At 41.7% G+C, this 20,797-nt stretch overlaps 1 protein-coding gene across 2 annotated transcripts in view; it reads left to right on the top strand.

Moving 5' to 3' along the window:
- Window positions 1-15,742: 15,742 nt before the first annotated feature.
- Window positions 15,743-20,797, top strand: part of ARHGAP21 (Rho GTPase activating protein 21) — a 139,701-nt gene continuing 134,646 nt past the window's right edge. For both annotated transcript variants that reach the window (XM_036758914.1, XM_036758913.1), the window contains exons 1-2: window positions 15,743-15,827; window positions 17,473-17,806. In XM_036758914.1, coding sequence (XP_036614809.1) covers window positions 17,732-17,806 — 75 coding nt within the window. In that variant the 5' untranslated portion in view covers window positions 15,743-15,827; window positions 17,473-17,731. The remainder of the gene's footprint in view (window positions 15,828-17,472; window positions 17,807-20,797) is intronic.

The following is a 20,797-nucleotide window of genomic DNA, read 5'->3' as shown; positions in this document are numbered from 1 at the left end:
ATATATTTTACTTTTGCATTTAAAAACATTATTCCATGAAGGTATCTATAGACTTCATGGGACTGACAAAGGGGTCTATGACAGAAAAAAAAAGTTAAGCCCTGTTTTAGAGATTGTTTCCAGAATGCTTCTGATAGTATAATCAGTAGAATTCTTTGGAATTGCCCAATCTCTCCACTGGGTCCCTGAGGACATATTCTAGGAACAGGATTCTAGGAACTGAGACCCTAAAGGTTGACTGAGTACCCAAGGTGATGCAGGAAGTAGCAGAGATGGGGTTTCAACTCACCTCCTCTGATCCTTAATATAACATTATCGCAGGCACATGATCTCACTTAAATCCAATTCAAAAGCAAGTCAAGATATCACCCCTTGATACCACCGGTCTTCTTCGAAAACATTCCACAGAAATCCTTCTTTTACCTTACTCTTCTGTGTCATATTCCTCCCCGACTGTCTTCATAGTGCTCATGCTCCTGGTGTGAATTCTCCTTTGTCTTTTTATACACATCTCTTCTCTCTACTTTATTGCTTCTAATAAGGCTCGAAGGTTGGGGGTGGGGGTGGAGAGGGTAGAGAGAATTTCCTCCAAGATTTTGCTGTCTCCTTTAGCAAAGAGACATGCTCATATAATTGTTGATTGCCTGTGAGAGAAACACAATCATATCTGGGGGTCATTAAAAGGATAATTTCATCTTCCATTCCTACTGAAATTGATATTTTCCGTTATTTGTGGCTCTCCTTCCCCCAATGATTCCTATTGTTAACTGCCACAACAGATTGCCTGATTTCCGCTCCTTTTATCTTTCTGATGGGGTCTATAGTTAGAGGCTAAGCAATATTTTTTAATGCTAACCAAGAGCATAGATTTAATTAACACAAAATAATTTTGATATTAGTCAAAAAGAAACCAATTAGGAAAGTAAATCTGTGGAAGAAATTATGTAACAATATTTTCTGAAACAAAATATAAGGTATATGTGTGTGTGTGCACATTTATGTTTATATGTACGTATATTAAACTCTCCACGGCATAGTTGCTTGATGTTATCAGGGTAATCGAGAGCTGGCAATTTTAAAACTGAAATTGGTTCTGGATAAATTCAAACAAAAGCTGGGCATATTAGTTATGTATTAACCCCATATCCCAACTTCCTCAATCCTCAGATGAATGTTAGGAAACTTATATACTTACATGCTTAAATGATGTGTGTTCACTTTTGTACCTATTATCTCACAATGCTGAGAAAAAAGGCAAAGCCACTTGAAGAAGTTTGGAATGGGGTGATACACCGATAGCCTAGTTAAAGTAAAAGCTTTAGCATTATATGCAAAACAACATACGACAGAGGGTGGGACAACAGTACCAGACTGGTTGCTACAGGTACCTCATGCTGATTGAATGAGCCACCAATGGTCACAGTACATGTGACCAAGATAGTGTTGGTGGTTTTTTTTTTTTTTTTCTGCTTAGGAGATAGAACACTTACTGGTGGAGCAGAAAATAGCTGCACAAAGGGAAGGTTCTCTTGGCAGGGAGACTGGAGAGACTCGGAGTCCCTTGGTGTGGCCGTTTACATGAACTCCTGGCCAAAGTAATTTGAATAAATAGTAACTAGAATAGGGAGGAGAATGGGAAAGAGGAACATAGAAAAAGAACCAAGCTGGGGCTATATTCTTTCATGTTTTCTGAAGTCCTCTAAGATAGAGTACAGACTCAGAAGATTTCTTACTGGAGGTGGGAGGTTGGGCCATAAACACCAGATTAGATTAAGCAAGGCTTAGTAACAAGAATTAGTAGGAGAAAGCATTTAGCTTTCCCCCAAATGTTTGTATTTTTGAATATCTTGTTCCATATAAAATTATTCTTTAAAGTTTTGATGAAAAGAGAGAAATTAGTGATTGCCATAGGTGCTGGGGATAGTAAGACAAATGAAAAAATCCCTACCTTCAGAAAATTTACACTCTATAGAGGAAGACAAAATGCACATATAAAAATATATTTTAAATAAGCATATGTAAATTATAGGGCAGCTAGGTTGCATAGAGCACCAGGCCTGGAATTAGGAGCACCTGAGTTTAAATCTGGCCTCATGTACTAGCTATATGACCCTGGGCAAGTCACTTAACACTGTTTGTCTTGGTTTCCTCATTTGTAAAATAAACCAGAGAAAGAAGTGGCAAACCACTCAAGCATCTTTGCCGAGAAAACCCTAAAAGGAGCCACGATGAGTCAGACATGACTGATAATGACTGAACAACAATTGCAAATTATAAACAAAAAATAAAATGTGTACAAAAAGTATATCTAAATTACTATAGAGAGAATATAAATAAATATGGAGAGAATGTAAAATAAACCAACTATACAGAGAATATAAACTATAGAAAGAAAATCTCTTTAAACTATAGAGAGAATATAAAAAATAAAAACTATAGAGAGAATATAAATAAAATAACAGATAAGCATTTTGTGACCTTTAAAATGCTCTGGAAATGCTGGCTACTGCTATTATTTTTATTATTAAATACAAAGTAATTTGGTGGAGGAGGTAAAGGAATCAGGAAAGAACCTCATGTATGAAGTCTCATGTAATGTGTGAGCTAAGCTTTGTAGAAAGCTAGGGATTGGTTCTAAGAGGCAGAGGGGAAGGAAGAATGCATTAGAGGAATGGGGACACCTTTGCAAAGACATGGGGGATTAGAGATTGAAATTCATGTGTGAGAAACAGCAAGAAGGCTTAAACATAATCCAAACCTAATGAGCATGGCAAACAGCATACTATAGAAGTAAGTTTTCTATTATACTAGGTAATTCTGCCCAATTATGTTTCGCCCTAGTCAAACCCTTACTATGTCCTTTAAGTAGTTCACAGTTTTATTAACAATTCATTATATACAAATGCGTATTAATTGGATTTATACATTTTCATTATGAGAACAATAAGAAAGTTGCACTCTACTCTTTTTTTTTTAACTGAGGTCTTTGAAGAACCAGAATTCATTATATTTCTTCATAACATTGGAACATTAATAGTTACGATTCAATTAAATTAAATCTTAGCTTTAGAAATATTTTCTATGGAAATATGGAGGTGGAGGGAATCCAAAAAACCTTTGTGTGGATAAATTCCCTTCTGTACTACTCTGAAAACCAAAGCTATTCTGATGAAATTTTAATTGCTACCCCACCCCACCTGTTTCATTTTATACAAATCTAGAATAACTTCCTGTTGCAGTGCCAGATGGTTAAATTGCTTCTATTGCGACATGGCCCACGTTTGGCTTTATAAAGCCTCAATGGAACAGCTCACATTGCTCGGTTAAATAAAGTCCTCCTAAAATTTCTACTGTTCTAGGATTAAAACTTTAAAGTTAAGGCTTTAAACATGTTTTGAAGCACAGGGGATCTGGTGGATTCCATAGTCTGACCAGTCCCTTTTCCTATTACCTTTTGGCTTTTTAAAAATTCCTTCAGATATTGGTTATATAGTCATTTGTATCATCCAAAGTCCTGGCCTGATCATTCCGCATTTTCTACAAGGCAAATGAAATTCTAAATTACTCCTAGAATGACACACCTCAGGTATAGAAACTAGTTACCTCTTTGGAATTGACAGGCAGATTTGACAGGATCTATTTGGCAGATAAACTCATTGAATTGCTCAACTCTTCCTCCCTCTAGGCTGAAAAAACAACAATGGTGTGGATACTGCACGTTCAGTGTTTGCCAGAGTCAAGTTAACATTTCATTAGGCACCTACTAGGCTGGAGATTCAAAGAAAGGCAAATATAGTTCCTGACCTCAAGGAGCTTGCCATTCAATTGGGAACTAGTGAATGCCTACAATGTATCTACAAAAAGAATGTCATAGCTATCTTTTCAAATTCACATAGGTGGGAAAAGTTCTATAAATATTTAAATTCTGGAAGATTTAACATGATTTTACTGGAATATCTGGAAGACTTTTATGATTCTATTTACCTTTTAAAATGGCAGTTGCTGGTAGGCTAGGAAATTTCCATCATTATATTCTGCCCTAGAAGTAGCATGATGTAATTGATAAAATCCTGGACTAGGTGTCAGTAATTTGATTAATTTAAATTCAAAAAACATTCAGTAAACACAGGTTCTGTGCTAAGTGAGAGGCATTGTGGGGTCAAGTCCTGACTGATACATACTAGATGTTTGACACAATCTACTCACTGAGTATGTCAGTATTGCTAAGCAAGCCTATAAGACGGTTGCTGTTCTTCATTGATAGACAGCTTTCCCTCAGCAGGGATTCCCTACCCCAGTGAAATCACAGGTCTGATCTTACCTCCTCTGCCTCTCACTGCTCCCATGTGCAGGATATACAAAGAAAACAAAATGAATGGTCCTTACCCTTAAGCTTACACTCTACTTGGAGGAGAGGAAACACACATACACAAGTAAATACAAAGCGCGTACAAGGCTGGTACAAAGTGCTTAATACATGCTTTTGACTGGTTTAAGAATATTGTGGATGACCTGGCCTGGGGGGTTGGGCATGAGGAATTCTGTGCATGCCCAGATCTTTGTTGCCTGGTTCCAGTCCACCTTGAGGGAACTTGTATGAAAGGGAAGCCTTTGTTGTTCAGTCATGTCCAATTCTTCATGACCCCACTTGGGGTTTTCTTGGCAAAGATGCTGCGGTATTTGCCATTTCTTTCTCCAGCTCATTTTACAGATGAAGAAACTGAGGCAAACAAGGTTAAGTGACTTGCCCAGGGTCACACACCCAGTAAGTGTTGGAAACCACATTTGAACTCAGGTCTTTCTGATTCCAGGCCCAGTGCTCTATCCACTGCACCACCTAGCTGCCCCTAGCTACAATCCATCTGTGTTCTAAACAAATTAATGCAAAAATAACAGAGGGAATCAGAAAACATCTTGAGTGGGAGGTAGCCCCCCGCTGTGCTTTGAGGGATGGAACTTAGAGATTTTAGGAGGTGGTGGTGGTAAGGAGGGAATGTATAAAGGTATGGAGGTGGGAGATGAAAGGGCATGTGTGGGGGGAACAGGTAGCAGTCTAGTCTGAAGAGAATGGAGAGTGCAGAGAAGAACAACAATATGAAATAAGACTGCAAAAGTAGGTGGGAGTTGGATTGTAAAGACTTCTGTTTCAGGGGTTCTTAGCTTTTTGTGTGCTGGACCCCTTTGGCAATCTGTCGAAGTTTAGCAGCCCTTCTCAGAATTATGTTTTAAATGCATAAAATAAAATACACAAAACTACAAATCTGATTTAATTGAATTAATTAAATTGATTAGATTGAATTAATTAAATTGAAATAGTTATCAAAAAAATTTTTAAACAAGCAAACAATTTTACTGGCTTCAGGTTAAGAACCCCTGCTGTGCATCAGTCAACTCCTCTCTGGTTGGTGGAGAGAGATCCTATACCAGGATTTTCCCATGCTGAGGAAATCACAAATCCTTTCCATTTTTGCAAATTCTCTTTCCCAGTCAGGTTCTTACCAGACAATTATGTTTCCTTTGGGGATCCACAACTCAAAAAATAATCGATTCAATTCAAGGAACCATTATTAAGCACCCAATCTGTATAAGGAAGGCACCATGCTAGGTGCCAAAGGTATAAGGGTGAAACAAGGCCTCTGTCTATTGCACACTTCAGTAGGTGGTAATATGGCATCAGGGATGTGGGAAGCCACACGATGGAAAAATAGGACACATGCAATTTCTGTAAATAGAACACACTGCATTTTTCTGTAAAAGGCAAAGCTATGAAAATGACAAGAAAGTTTATGTATAGATTCTATAAAAAATGGCTAAAGGAAATGAAATTGAATCATACAAATGATCACTTTATTGCAGTCTTCTCTATTTATTTTGATTGTACATGTCGCATGTCCCTTAGCCATATTTTAAGTTTGTTATGGGTAGGGGCGATATCCTACGTTTTTTTTTACAAGACTGTCCTGTAAAGACTAAATCAAGCTAGACATATAAATGCTTGTTGATGAGCAGAATTGAGATTATTTAGCCCATAGAAAAGAAAGCTGATAAATGATCCAATCTATTCTCCCACAGTACTCTAAGCATAGGTCAGATAATGACCTTATACTAGTGGTTGCTTTTTTTTGCTTTTAAAGCCCCTTGTCATCTGCCTCCAGCCTACCTCTTCAAGCTTATTGTATATTATTCTCCTTCATACACTCTATATTACAGGCAAAGTGGCTTACTTGCTGCTGCTCCCGGGATATGACAATCCTTTTCCTCTATCTGTCTTTGCCTTTGTATAGGCTTTCCCTATACTTGGAATTCACCTTCTCCTTGTCTCTGCCTCATAGAATCCTTGACTTCCTTCAAAGTTTAGCTCCAATGCTGCATCATACCAGCAACTTATTCAGACACCCTTCCCTTAGCAATTATATTGTATATGTCAATATTCAATGTTCTAGGTCCATTTTGTCCCTCTCCCTGGTAGCATGTAAACTCCTTGTGGTCAAGGACAGTTCTGTTTTTGTATCCTCCATGTTCAGCGCAGCACCTAAACACATAGTAGGAGCTTAATAAAGGCTTATTCAATGAGCAAATTTCTTTCAGTTATATGAAAGGGTAGTACATGGAAAATAATCATAGTCCATTTCCCATCTTCACTAGTGCCAAAAAGAAATCATAAATGTTTAAATTGAAGTCAAAGAGATTTTTTTTTTTTGAAACTGACTTTTTCTTTTTTTTTTTTATTTCTTTTAGGAGGGGGGAAGGCAAGGCAATTAGGGGTAAGTGACTTGCTCAAGGTCACACCGCTAGTAAGTGTCAAGTGTCTGAGGCCAGATTTGAACTCAACTCCTCCTGACTCCAGGGCCAGTGCTCTATTCACTGTGCCACCTAGCTGCCCCAAGCCAAAGAGATTTAGGCTAGATTTATTTGCCTAACTGTGATTTCATTGGTGTAAGAGATCCCAGCATACAAATTCCTTCGAGTTGGACACGACTGAAATGACTGAACAATAATTATTGATCAGAAGTTTAATGAACCAAAATGTTGAGTTTGGAGTCGGGGACATGAGTTCAAAACCCACCTTTCCTAGCTTACTAACTGTGTGTCTATGAGTAAATCATGTTGTTTCTCTGGGTCTCATTTTCCTAGTACGTAAAATAAAGAGGTTGGATTGGTTGATCTCTAAACTCCTTTTAGGCCCTAAATTTAGGATTCTATGAATACCTTTGTATTCTAGGCATAGTTATCCCTATAAACACTGCTAAATGTTTGGCCTAGAGAAGGGAATATTTGGGAATGAAAGTAGAGGGAAGAAGAGGATATGATTTCTCTCTTCCAATACTTGAAGGGTTGCCACATGGAAGAAAGATTAGATATAAAGATAAAGTTTTTGAATGCATATTGCGTACCAGCAATACAAGCAAGTAAATGTATTGGGGATCCTTGAAGAGTTTGGCCTTTGTTTCCTTTGATTAATTCAGTGTCTTTGATTGAGTCTTACTAGGTGCCAAGCCCCAGGCCCAAACCACTATTAGGTGCTAAGCCTATGTAGGTGTGAATTGGTAACTAAGGTAGCGTCCCAGGTGGGGCCAATGAAGGGAGGTGCTAACACCAAAGCCAATCAAAGGAGTCTAAGTTCTGGTCGCTCAGATGATGTTTGATGAGGTCTGAAACTGTATAAAAGGAGAAGACAGAGCTATTTGCTCAAGGCTCTCACTCGTGCTGGCTTGCTGATGTGGAGACTCCTGGCAGCTGTAGCTAAGAGCCCTCCAGCTTGTAAACCCGATGTTGGGACGTTGTTAAACTCTGGTAACTATGAATTGGAATTTGAATCAGACAAGGTCTGTCTGTCGATGTTTGTAATTTGTTTGTATTTGCTCTGAAGTTCAGGGTGCTGGCTTTTTCCCCTGAACTAAGTGAATGGTATTTGTATGCTGGATTAAAGTAAGATTGTTAACCCCATTAACATTGCTTTCCTTAGTAAAGCAGATCAAAAGAATCTGGGCTTACAGCATTTTGTGAGATGGCTGTTGTTGGTTTTACACCCCCCACAGCAGTTGCTAGCCGGATTGTTGAAACAGTAAGTCCCTGCCATCAAGGAGCTTATATTTTAGTGGAGGAAGTCAATACATGAAATAGACTAGGAAAGCCAGGGAGGAGAGAAGTACCAAGACCTTTTGGGGATATTGTTGGGAAATGGGCTGGAGACCTAACTTGGGACAAGATGAAGGAAAAACTCACCTATCAAAGCCTGGCTTCCCAATGACAGAGACCATCATTCAGGTGGGAGCAAGATGATGATGGTGGGAGGGCCAGTAGCATAGGTATGGAGATGCGAAGATGTGGAAGCCTAGATTTGGGCAAAAGGCTCACCTGTTTTGATAGGAGAGGTCAGAACTAGGAGCTAAGGGTAAAAACTGCAAAGAAGAATTCATAATTTTAAAAAATTCCTAATAATTGGAACTGTTCAAAACTAGAATGAGCTGTCTCAGGAGGCACTGAGTTTTCTCTCATCTGGAGGTCAGGAGTAGGAAGACAGCAAAAATTAGATGAACATATGTTAGATACAATGTAAAGGGATTCCTTGTTCAGGTAGGGATCGGTCTAGATGGCCTTGGAGAACCCGGCCAACCCGAAGTCCATGTGATTCTGCAGCTTGAGTACCAGTCTTTTGGACTCCAAGGCTAGTCCTCTATTCTCTGTCATGTTGTCTCTCTTAGGTTAAATATTGAAGAGAAATAATTGAGTGGTTAAGGCCAAGTATGGATTGCCACAGGTCAAGGAAAAATATTTTGTTTTGTTTTTAAATAGAAATCTTTCCATTTGAATTTAAGGGGACTGACTAGATAATCTCTGCGTTGTTATGTAGTTATTTAGTTGTATCCAACTCTTTGGCAAAGATACTAGAGTGGTTTGCCATTTCCTTCTCCAGCTTATTTTTACAGATGAGGAAACTGAGGCAAGCAGGGTTAAGTGACTTGCCTAGGGTGACATAGCTAGAAAGTGTCTGAGGCTGGATTTGAATTCATCTTCCTGACTCCAGACCTGGTGCTCTATCCACTGTGCCACCTAGCTGCCCACTAGCTGCTCCATAAATAATCTCTGTGATTCAGGGCAGACAGTTATAAAAGGGAGCTTTTTAAAAAAATATTTACATAGCACTTCAATGTTTATACAGCACTATGCATAGGTTGTTTCATTTGATCCTCCCAACAACCCTGGGATATAGTTGCTTTATTGTTACACTCAACTTACAGATGAGGAAACAGTTGAAGAGAGATCAAATAATGTGTCCAGGGTCACATAAGTAGTGAGTGACCAGGGCACAATTTGAATTTGGGCTTTTCTGACTCCAAATCCAACACTCTATCAATTAAGTCACTTAGAAAGGTGATAGAGGAACTCAAGAATGAAGAGTTCTTTCATGTCTCCCCCTACTTGGTCCATTTGCAGCTATAAGATGGGAAACCTGGACACTCATTATACTGGGAGAGTCTGGGGTGACCTGAATTGGGCCTATAGTACCAAAAGCCAGTTGCCAGCATAGTTTCCTGGCTAATATGGATGGAATTTAAGTGTCCATGCCCAAGATGCCAAAAACATACTCTTATTCAAACCTCCAGCTGTAACTTGAAATTCTACACAGATTATACTATGTTTTCACAGGATGTTCCAGCAAATGTCTTGTTGGGTGGGTGGAAAGTGGTTATTTTCACAGATTTTTTGGGTAAAATTGGGGCCAGTATAAAAGAAAGTCATATTTTCTAGAAAAGAAAAATGTCTTGAGTACTGATGTTTCTCTTCTCAATATTCTTAATGTCATTAGAAGAGGGATTACCTCTCAAACTCTTAAGAAAACATTTCAAATTTTTAAGGATGTAAAGACTTTTGTGTAGGGATGCAAAGTGAGTTCAAAGGAAAAATGTCTGATATTACCACAATGGTTATGCCATGGGCTATCCATTTCTAATTATGAAGTGACCTTGAATCTCAACTTGGTCAGCAGTTCAGCTTGGGTAGAAGGCTACAAATATTCTGATGCCTCCAAGGCAAAGATGAGCGTTAAGATGAATGAATGATCAGAGGGCAATAAAATCAACTTCGCATGAGTAGAAAGTGTTGGAATGTAGTGGGTACTATGGTTGGAAAGATACGTTGGGGACAACTTCCTGAGGTCAGGGATTGTTTCCTTTTCATCTCTATCTGTATCCCTGGGGCCTAGTTCAGTGCCTTGCCCTTAGGAGGTACTTAATAATTGTTGAATTAAATTAAATTATGTGACTCTTTTCAGGGCATCCTATGAGTTATTACCCTGTAGGAACTTATACCCTAAGAAAATAATTATGTGGACAGACATAAGGAGTTCACTGTTTAGCAAATCCATCAATCAAATAAGCAAAGTATTTACTTTCTGCATAAGAAAACAAGACATTACATTTAATGGCGGTGGGCAGTGGGGTGGGGGGATGAGTGAAGAGAATCACTAGAATGCCTATTTTGTAGGGGGAATGGCCATCATTCCAAATTACAGCAGTCTGAAGATTTTCCTAGAGCAGTGGGTTACAGTAGCTTTTTCAAATTCAACTCAGTCTTCCTTTTAAAGAAAATATTAATGCTACCCTTTTGTTTTTTATATGAAAGGGAGACTTAAAGTCCATGGTATTTTCTTATGACCACAAGAATGTCTTTCTCTTTTGACTCCTATTAGTCAATTGTCTTGGAGACATAGTCCTGCAAAGGCTTTATCCCAAATTATAAAGTTTTATCTGTACTATTCAGTCTGTTGGCTTACAACCATCTGTAGGTCTAAACTTTCCAACTTCTTGAAACTGACCCTGTCCTCTAACAATAGGCCAACCTTAGACTAGGACCTAGGACACCTGGATTGTAGTCCTGGTTCTTACATTATTTTCACATAAGACCCATAAAGAATAATATCTGTCCCTCAACAATGTCATTGGGCTATTGTTGGGATGGAGATCACATGTTAGGTGTCTGGTAGAAATGACATATTTATTGTTATTATGTAGCTGTAGCAGTTTCTGGGAGTATTTAAAGGAAGCACCATAAAGGTGAAAAAATGACAGAAAGGTAATTCATAAGGGACCCGTGCATTTATTTGATACACCTTAACAGGAAAAGACCTACGTTTTCTGGAGACAACAGTATTGTCAGCTCTTGATTATCCTTGGTTAATAGGAACAGGAATATCAGTGTAAAATCTACAAACAGCCCAATTTTCTTTTCACTTTTAAGAAATTACAATTTCTTCTACTCTAACTAGAATTGTTAACAAGAAAGTAAAGTATGACTTAAGTTTCGCTTCTTTTTCTTTCCCTTGCCCTCCCTCTGGTGGAGGTGCTAATGAGTGAAATGGTGGAAACTGGCATGAGAGTGGGGGATAGAGTAAAAAATCAAAAGTGTACATAAGCCCTAGATAGGATAATCAGGCCCTGGAAAATGGAGGGTAGCGGATGGAGGCCACCAGATTCCATACTGAGTGGCCTGTCTAGAGGAAGCCTTTCATTCCTATCTGGTTTGCTACACTCATAATTTACCTGAGTAAAAATTCAAGCATTGTTCATAATTTTACTGATTACATGCCCAGAAAGGAAATATCTCCCTCCTAAGTGGGTTGAAGTTAAAGAAAATTGTTCCTCTCACAGATGTCATTAAAAGATTAATTTCACAAAATCTTTTTCCCCAGTATCTGGTTACAGATATAGTTGAGTACATTTATAACCTTATTTTTGGGAAATTGAATCAACCCCTGGGTTGATACAATAATTATAGCTTTTTTTTTTTCATAGTTCAGTTCTTGGTACATAGTAGGCCATTGACAAATAAATGCTTGTTTACCTGACTTTCATTTTTTCAAAGTGTTTTCACACCTATTATCTTATTGGATCCTTACAACAATCTAATAAGGTAGGTAGAGCAAGGTATAATTATCCTCATTTATAGGAAAGGAGAAGGATTTATTTGTTCAAGATCATACCAGCAGTAGAAAGTAGAATCTAAGGGAATGCCTTGAAGACCTTTCTCTCCTTTCCACGTGGACACACTACCTCTGGGTGGGGTTGTCTTTGAGGGTTTGTAATTTGACCTGTGGCATTGTATGAATCTGTACAACGAACTGTCATACTAAATTTTTAGATAAGAAAGAAAGTCTTTGGAAGACTTCTGCAAGAGCTGAGCCTGAAACCTTCTCTAGTCACTTCACAGGCTTCAGATCTAACAGACCTACTGTCCAAGAGAGTAGAAGAGTGGTACAGTGGAATGGGCAAGGAGTTGAGGGAGATTTGGGTTCAAATCATAGCTCTGACACTTTTTCTTAATCTCAACCTCTCTGAGCATGTTTCCTCATCGATAAAAGGATAATGACAATGCTATGAAAATTGGACTATAAGGAAAGCAGAATCCAAGCTTTAGAATTGTGGTACTGGAAACTTCTGAGAGTCCCTCAGAGGGCAAGGAGATCAAGCCAGTCAGTCCTTAAAGAAATTAATTCAGGCTCTTCACTGGAGGTGAAATACTAAAGCTGAAGCTTTGGCCACACAATGAGAAAACTGGACTCACTGGAAAAGACTTTGATGTTGGGAAAGATTGAAGACAAAAGGAAAAGAGGATGGTAGAGGATGAGATGGATAGATGGTGTCATGGAAACAACAAACATAAACTTGGACTGACTTCAAGAGATAATGGAGGATAGGAGGGCCTGGCATGCTACAGTCCAAGGGGTGATGAATTGTCAGACACAACTGAACAACAGTGCCTCCCAGGGTTCTAAGGATTACAGGAAGTAATATATCTAAAGTAATTTGAAAATCTTAAAGCAATCCAATGAACATTTATTAAGCACCTACTTGGTGTGCAAGGTACTCTGTGCTACATCTTAGGGATATGAATAAAAAACCCAAACAAGCCCAGCCCTCAGGGAGCTATATGTGGGGGGCGGGGAGCCCAACATATAAAAATTAGGGTAATACAAGGAAACTGGAGGAAGAAGGTAGCGCTGACAATTATGGAGAACATGGTGAATCAGGCGAGGCTTTAAGAGGGAGGCTGTCAAACATCTGACCTCAACCTTGAAGGAAAATAAAATTTCTGAAACTGCAGAAAAGAGAAGATGCTGCTTTCCAGGAATGAGGACTGGTCTGTGCTGTAGGAAATGAGTGTCAGCTGGTATGTACAATTTGCCTAGAATGCCTAGAATATGGAGTATATGAAAGAGTAATAAGAAATGAGGTTGGAATACCAAGAAGTTTGTATTTATCCTAGAGACAATAAGGAGCCACAAAGGTTTCGGAGAAGAATAAGATGGTTTAATGTGTGCCTTGGAAAAATAGAGGGGAAAAGGACAATTTTTAAAAGCATGGCATAACGGATATGGAGAGCCACCCTTTGAGACCGAAAAACCTGGTTTCCAGTTTCCTCTCTGGCACATACCCCGGGTGCGACCCAGGTGAAGCTAACCTCTCAGTGTCCTGGGAAACTCTTTAAGACTGTAAGTTGCAGACAAAGGGTCAAAAACGCATTTATGTGTCCTGTTTGATGCATTTTCATGGTAGAGAGTAAACCATTTCCTACTCTCTAAAATATGAAACCCTGTTCCAAACTAACCACCAACCGGGTGTATGCTTGGTGGAGTGGTTCCTTTTACCCTCTGAATTTGCATTTGTGGGTGGTTGCTATCTAAGTATTCCTAAATTGTCTATTCCCATATTGTCTCCAGCTATACCAACTGCCTTTCTTTTTCTTTATATCTTTCTACTCGATATTGCATGGTATTTTAAAAATATTACCTAGTGTCTATAAAATTGGGATAATAATAGCACCTATCACACCAGGCTGTCTCCGGGATCAAGTGAGAAAACATGTAAAGGGCTTGCATACTTCAAAGCTCTGTATGCATTTTGAATGTTACTTGTATCACAAAGGCTGCTCAAGTCAAGGTTCATAGATCTTTAAACTATGAAACTGGGAGGACCCTTGGGAAACCATACTTTCTTTAAAGCACTCTATACATACTACCTGTTATTATTATCTTGAATACTGTCTGCTCACAAAGGATACCCAAGTAAACATTCGTAGGATCTTAAAAACTATACAACTGGGAGGAACTTTGGAAAATTTGTATTTTGTTTTTCAGGTGAGGAAACCGTGGCCCCGCAAAGTTACATTTTTCCCAAGGTCATCCAGGTATGAAAGAGCAGAGACAGAACTCAAATCCAGGTCCTCCAGCTGCACATATCAAGCCCCTCTCTTAACAGGGAGGTGACTTTTGTTTTGTCTCTGATGTAATTATTTATGGTTTCGCTGACAGCCCGAGAGGACACCCAAGTGCTAGGGCTACAGACCACAGTAGCAGCCCCGCCGGCTCGGGGAATGCGCTGGGGTAATTTTATCAGAATGCGGTCTCACCAAGATCTGAAATGCTGCGAAGCACACAGACCCAAGCTTAGGGTGGGGTTCCTTTTTGTTATCGGGAAACGTGACCCCAGGCCAGAGGAGGAGGGGAGAAGAGAAGGGAAAAGAGGAGGAGGTGGGGGACGGAGAAGAGGGAGGAGGAGTGGAGGAGGAGGAGAAAGGAAGGGGGCCTCGGTGAAGGCAGAGAGGGGCAGACGGAGCCCAAGGCTCCTCCGCAGTGTTTCTCTCTTTTTCTCCCAGACCGAAGAGACAGCAGCCGAAGCACAATAGCCAGGAGCCCCCCGCACAAGAGCAGATAACAATGACCCGAGCCAACTCAAGCCCCACGAACCAGCTAGCGGGCGGGGGGCGTGGCCACAGCCCCACCGCCTCCGCCGATGTCCTTGCTTCTGCCCTGCCAGGATCCCCCGCGGGGAGTGGTCTCTCCGGTGGGGACGTGGGTGGAGTGGGGAGGGGAAATAGAGGAGGGGGTGGTGGCTCTTCCTACAGCTCGGCTCCCCTCGCGAGGGGCGGAGCGCCGCCCCCCCTCGCAGGAGGAGAGCCTCACGATTGGCTCTCGTGCCCCTCATGCTTCCTCCCCATTGGCCAGTTTGCAGCGGGAGATGTTGGGAGGCGCGGCGGGGCGGAGGGAGCTGCCCCGGGGTCTGCTCTGAGGTAGCAGTAAGGCCGAGGGGTCGGGATAAAAGGGACTTAGGCGGGGAAGGAGACGATGCCCGGGCAGCTGTCCTGTGACGAGAGATGGCCGCCCTTTACCTCTCCCTTCGGTCCGATTCCCCGCGACTTAAATAAAATTTAAATGAATGCGTTTTAACCCGCACCGAGAACATTTGGGGAGGGGACACACCCAGGCGGAGACCCCCCGACGCCTCTCCCCCTTCCCTCCGGTGCGGGCCTGGTCCCGGGCTCCCTCGGGCTCGAGCTTGCCGCCCGTCTCGTTTTTCCTAGCCCCGGCAGTGTCGGTCCTTGCCGTTCCCGGGCTGCTCCGTCGGGCAGGGGGTGTGCCGAGCTCGGCTGGCAGGACTTTATTATCCCCGACACACACTCACACACGCACACACATCGCGCTCACGCACAGAACCAGCCCTCGAGCCTCCCTTGGGGAGGGGAGGAGAGGCGCGGAGGGGAGGGGACGGGAGGGGAGTGGGAGGAGGTGGATCCAGGGAGGAAGAAGCGAGAAATCCGCCCCCGGGAAACAATCCGCGCGGCGGACGAGAAAGCCACTCCTGTCACTTGGTCCGAGCGGGGCGCCCGAGCGGGGCCCCCGGCCCAGCCCGCCCAGGGACCCCGAAGCCCGGCGGTAGCGGCGGCCGCCCCGCCCCCTACGAGGCCGGGCCGGGGCAGGTCGTGGCAGTGCCCGGGAGGGGTCGGGGGCGGCTGTACCGCGGAACGAAGGCGGCACGAGCCGGCGCCCGGTGCGTGGGGGTGTGGGTGGGGAGGTGGGCGAGGGGCGTGGGGGGGGGGCCGGAGGGCGCTCCCGGGAGAAGTTGGAGCGGAGCCGTGAGTGTGCATGTGCGTGTGTGCACGCGCGCCGAGGCCGGGGAGGAAGTGGCACAAAGGCCGCCGGCGGCGGCAGCGGGGCCGCCGAGGTGTCCGGCCCGGCCCGGCCCCTGCCGGCTGCCTCATTAATATTAACGGAGCCCGCGGCCTAGCGCTGCGCCGGCTCCCGCCCGCCTCCCCGGACCCACAACTCGGGGCCTCCATTTCCCCGGGGAAGGGGCGGAGGAAGCAGGGGTAGGTGGCGGTGGTCGGGGAGGTCCCCCCCCCCCTTTTAAAGGTGTGTGTGTGTGTGTGTATGTACACGTATGTAGGTAGGGCTAGAACGGGGAGGGGGCTCCCATTAACTTTGGTAGTAAAACCCCAAACAGTCTCCCCGCCAGACCCACCCTCGTAGTGGGGTGCGTAGCCTGGGGTCGTTGAACTTAACGTTTTTTCCTTCCGTCTTGACCCTTGTATTTCCATACGATCGGTTTCCCCTCTAATCCCTTCTCTTTTCTGTCTATAATAACATAATTACCAGAAGGGATCCGGCGGCTTCACCAGACTGCCAAGAGGGGTTGGTGACACCCTCCCCTCAAAGGCTAAGTCCCCCGGGCCCTGGGGGTCCCCACCAGCCTCGTTGCCCTCGTCTCGTTCTCTCCCCAATCCTTCCCCACCCAGCCCTGCTCCCCGCCAGCCAAAGAAAACAGCCATCTCCGCGGAATAGAAAAGCCGGAGTGGGGAAGGGGCTTACGGGGAGGGAGGAGATGGCGGGGGGCGGGGGGGGGGTCGAGAGTTTTAACGGGTGCCTCGAATTGTCTTCGCCTTAATGATAGGGGTGGGGGCACTGCACGCTTTGGGAAGCATCAAACGGTCATCCTAATACGAGGCTTGTTTTTATATAGTTTGGGAGGTAGGAAGTGAGGGGGGGGTTGGAGGGATGGGAGTGGGTGTGTTCGAAAAACATTATCCTATTTCAGATACATGGGGGGAGTTCACTTAACCATGGTCTCGGAGGAATGAAGAAGAGTCTATATTCTGCCCCCAGAACTTTGTTGTTGAAATGCCTTAAAAAAAAAAACCCACACCCTAAATAGGCAGTGCCAATCTCCAGAACCGCGGGTGCTGGAATGAAACTGAAGTATACCCCCCCCTTTCCTGGTTACAGGAGCTTTACCTGATTTGTGGGGTGTTATATTCAGGCGAGGTTTTGGGCCGGACTAATGGACCATTCAAAAGGCGAAAAGAGTCTTGTGCCTGATTAGGAGAAGGGGCTACATTGGCTATTATGGAGAGTTTATTCTGGTTAACTTGTTCCAGGAAAAGATTTCTTTTGGTAGGGGAGCCCTTGCTCCTCACACTCCGATCCCCCTGAACTCTGGGGATGGGTGAAAGAGTATGAGGAAGAAGATGGCCAGTTTCTTAAATGAGTCTAAGGAAGGCAAGGATGAGCAGCTGAAGGGGGGAAGAGAGAACCTTACCCCAAGCCCAGACACATCTTTGTTACTCTCTCCTTCGTTTTTTATATATTTTTTCTTTTCTTTCTTTTTCTTTTTTCTTTTTTTTTTTTTTTTTTTTTAGCAATTTTCCAAACAGAAATGGAGGAAGACCCCGAATTCCTTTGAAGTCCAAAGTGATTCTCTCGGCGTTTTGAAGAAGGTGTTTTTTGTTTGGTTTGTTTTTTTTTTTTTTAACTATAACAGCCCCCGTTGCCTTTCGTTCTTCCCCCCCTCGCTGGGGCTGGATTGGAATTGCATCTTTCTGGGTGTGTGCCTGTGGGCTTTTCCTCCAATGTGGACTCCAGAGGATTTGTCCACTCTTTGTAATTTGAAATGAAATAATGGCGACACGTTGGACTGGTCTACCTGAGGGAGATGGAGACGGGAATCAGCCTTGTGGAACACCTATGGAGGAGGTAAGAGCTCAAGTGTAGACCACACTGGGTTTTCCCCAGCTGTTTGTTCTGAGGAGCACCATGAGCGTCTGCGGGGATGCCTGCTGCTGCTGCTGCTGCTGCCGCCGCCGCCGCCGCTGCAGCTGAGATGCTTAAAGGGAAAAAGGGTTTGGTTTGTTTTTTTTCTTAGATTTCAGCTGATTTATGCCCAGTTCTCCGGGCTGAGCAGTAGAGAGTTAAAACAACTTCCCATGTTTGTTTCTCCAGACTGCCCCAATTGGCTAGGAAAGAAAGTTTCACCAACTCTCAGGTTGCTGTACTTAGTTTTTCCCAAACCCTAAGTCTTGAATTCCCAAATTCCAGGTGTCTAGGGAGATAAGGAAAGAGAGACACCTTTCACCTCTTCCCCACCTGGCACGCCCTCCCCCACCCCACCCCACTTCTTCAAGGATAGTGAGTTAAAGGCTTGCGGGATAGGCCGTGTGTTAGACCCACTGGCAGACGGAAGCTTATCCCAGGTGTTTGTGTATGTTGATGTGATGTGGCTTTTTTTTTTTTAAGTCTTATATTTGGCTTCCTGCTGGGGCCAGGAGAATACTAGAACAGATTTATCTGTCTGCCGTGGTCTGATTGCTGCTGGTGGAAATTGTCTTTCCCTGTGAGAAAACTCCCGTCTTTTACAATGAACTAGCCTGAAGTCTTGCACATATTTTGTAGGTAGTGTTGTATGTAATCTAGTGCTGTACTTTTGATTTTCCCTGAGAATTCTCCTGCTTTTGGTGGGTCTCTGTTTATTTAGATTTATCTCATTTAGAAGTTTTGTGAATTGGTGCCCTTAGTAAAAAAATGTTTTGTGTTGCCTGTTCAGGCTAGTCTTTTCTGAAGGACCTGCTGTCAGTCTTTTCTCTGTTTCTTATGTACATCAGCCTAATAGAAAGATAGGAAGTATGCTCCTTTCTAAAGAACTTTTTTACCCTTTAATCGGGATTGAAACTACTTGCTATATATATGCACCTAACTTTGAATGTTTTTTTTCTTTCCCTTCCTTCTTTTCCTTCTTTCTTTCTTTCTTATATTGAATCTATTCCTATGATGAAGGAATTTTTTGCTTACTGTATTACTGGAGATTACTATAATTTGCATACCAAAAGTGCAAAAGATTCAACAAACCGTTCTTTATAAAGCATGCTTATATTGTTACCATAAAATTAACTGTTTAACTTGACAACAAAAATAGCTGCAATTTAGAGTTGAGTACTTGCTTTCACTTCATAATCATGTAATATTAACTCTGTAATGATGACTGTGACATTAGCAAGTGTAACTGCATGAATTATGACAGTTTTATAAAATAGTTTAAAGGTGAACTTTGATTTTCATACATTGTATAGACAAAAAATAAATTTTTCCCACACTGTTGACTTCATATTAGATTATCTGAAGTTGCTGTATGTTTACTAATAATTGATTTGGTGGAGTACAGTAATTTATTTGAAGTTCATTTAACTTTACATCTCGTTAGATGCTATTGCTCGAAGTTGACTATGGGCTTTACTCGTAGACAATATCTTAAGACACCTGTTTGTAGGTACAAACGTGAACATGACTAAGTACAGTAGTAACGTAATCCTCTGGTCGTTGAGGTGGTACCATAATAACTCCTTTTGGAATTGGTATAATAGTTTATGTGAAGGCCTACAACTTGATGATTGCTTTGATATATTTGGTACTTACATAATATGCAGTATACACGTAACAGCTTGTCATATGTTTCTAATGGACACTTTAATTAGCATGCTATTTGCTTTGTAGCTTGCAACAACTAATTTCACTTGAAAGTTTAAAAATTTTTTTTTTAAATAGCTCAGCTAAATACCCTTGAAAACAAGATTTATAATGGACACTTCTTGTACTCTGGCCAGAAAGAAATGTTTCCAATTGCACACTTGGCTTCTATTAACAATTACAGTATCTATTTTTTTTCAAGTGTCTGTGAAATGTCTTAATTTTGATGTTATTGGCAAGATCATACTGTGTCTTGTCTCAGAGAAACTAAGAAAAATGTACTTTTTTTTTGTAAAATTTTATTTTCCTTGTGTAGAGTGATCCTATACACATCCAGAGGTAGAGAGAATACTTCATTTTTTGTTATATTTAATTGCAGTGCATTTTCCTATTCTAGATAATTTGTTTGCATATATAATGGAAAGTGAAGCAAAATGGCCTTGTGGTATGGAGAAGTAGTTTAATGTCCAAAATAAAAAGAAGTGTGCAGAAACGTTTCTTTCATTTAGTTATGATTTTTATTTATTTTATACTTCTTGTACATAATAGTCCCTGGGAACATTTATAAATGTGTAGGTTTAAAAGAGAATTATTTTACAATAATGTTGGCTTACTAGCCTGGGTGAACTACTCTATTATTTAGCTTCTGGCAATCTAATTATGTTCATCGTTGATACCTTAATACATTATAGAGCAATGTTACTTTAAAAGTTAAATTTATCTGCTCTTACCTCACCATGAAGTAATAACATGCACTTCTTAATGGTAAGACTAGAATTCTGTAAATCAATTTTGTTAATGTGTGTTAGGAGGAATTGAATTTGGACCACAGTTAGAAATCAGTGTAGGTAATGGAAGTCTGTTTCATGCCTATCTAGTCAACTCCGCCTTCTACAAATAAGGTTTATTGCTATATAACTTCACACAGAGATAAATGTGTGTTCCCCTTAAGCCTCACCACCCATGTCATATAGGAATGCAAATGGATTTATCACCCTCCACAAACTGAAAATGTAACAAGTCTGATGGAAATAGTTATTTTTATTCACTCACGGCAAAATGGTTTGGGTTATGTTATGACAAAATTGGATTTTTTTTTTATTTGAAGAATGTGTAAGTGAACCTTTCAAAAGTGTTTGCACTAAACCTGAAGGGCAGTAGTATTTTCTTTTGGCTCTGCAACGTAGCCTGGGTAGAATTTTTCAGGTTGTTTGAAATCCGAACACT

This window comes from Trichosurus vulpecula, chromosome 5, assembly GCF_011100635.1.
Source record: "Trichosurus vulpecula isolate mTriVul1 chromosome 5, mTriVul1.pri, whole genome shotgun sequence".
In the NCBI taxonomy this organism is placed as follows: domain Eukaryota; kingdom Metazoa; phylum Chordata; class Mammalia; order Diprotodontia; family Phalangeridae; genus Trichosurus; species Trichosurus vulpecula.
The sequence above is the reverse complement of the archived record's forward strand: the minus strand, read 5'-3'. Positions and strand labels throughout refer to the sequence as shown.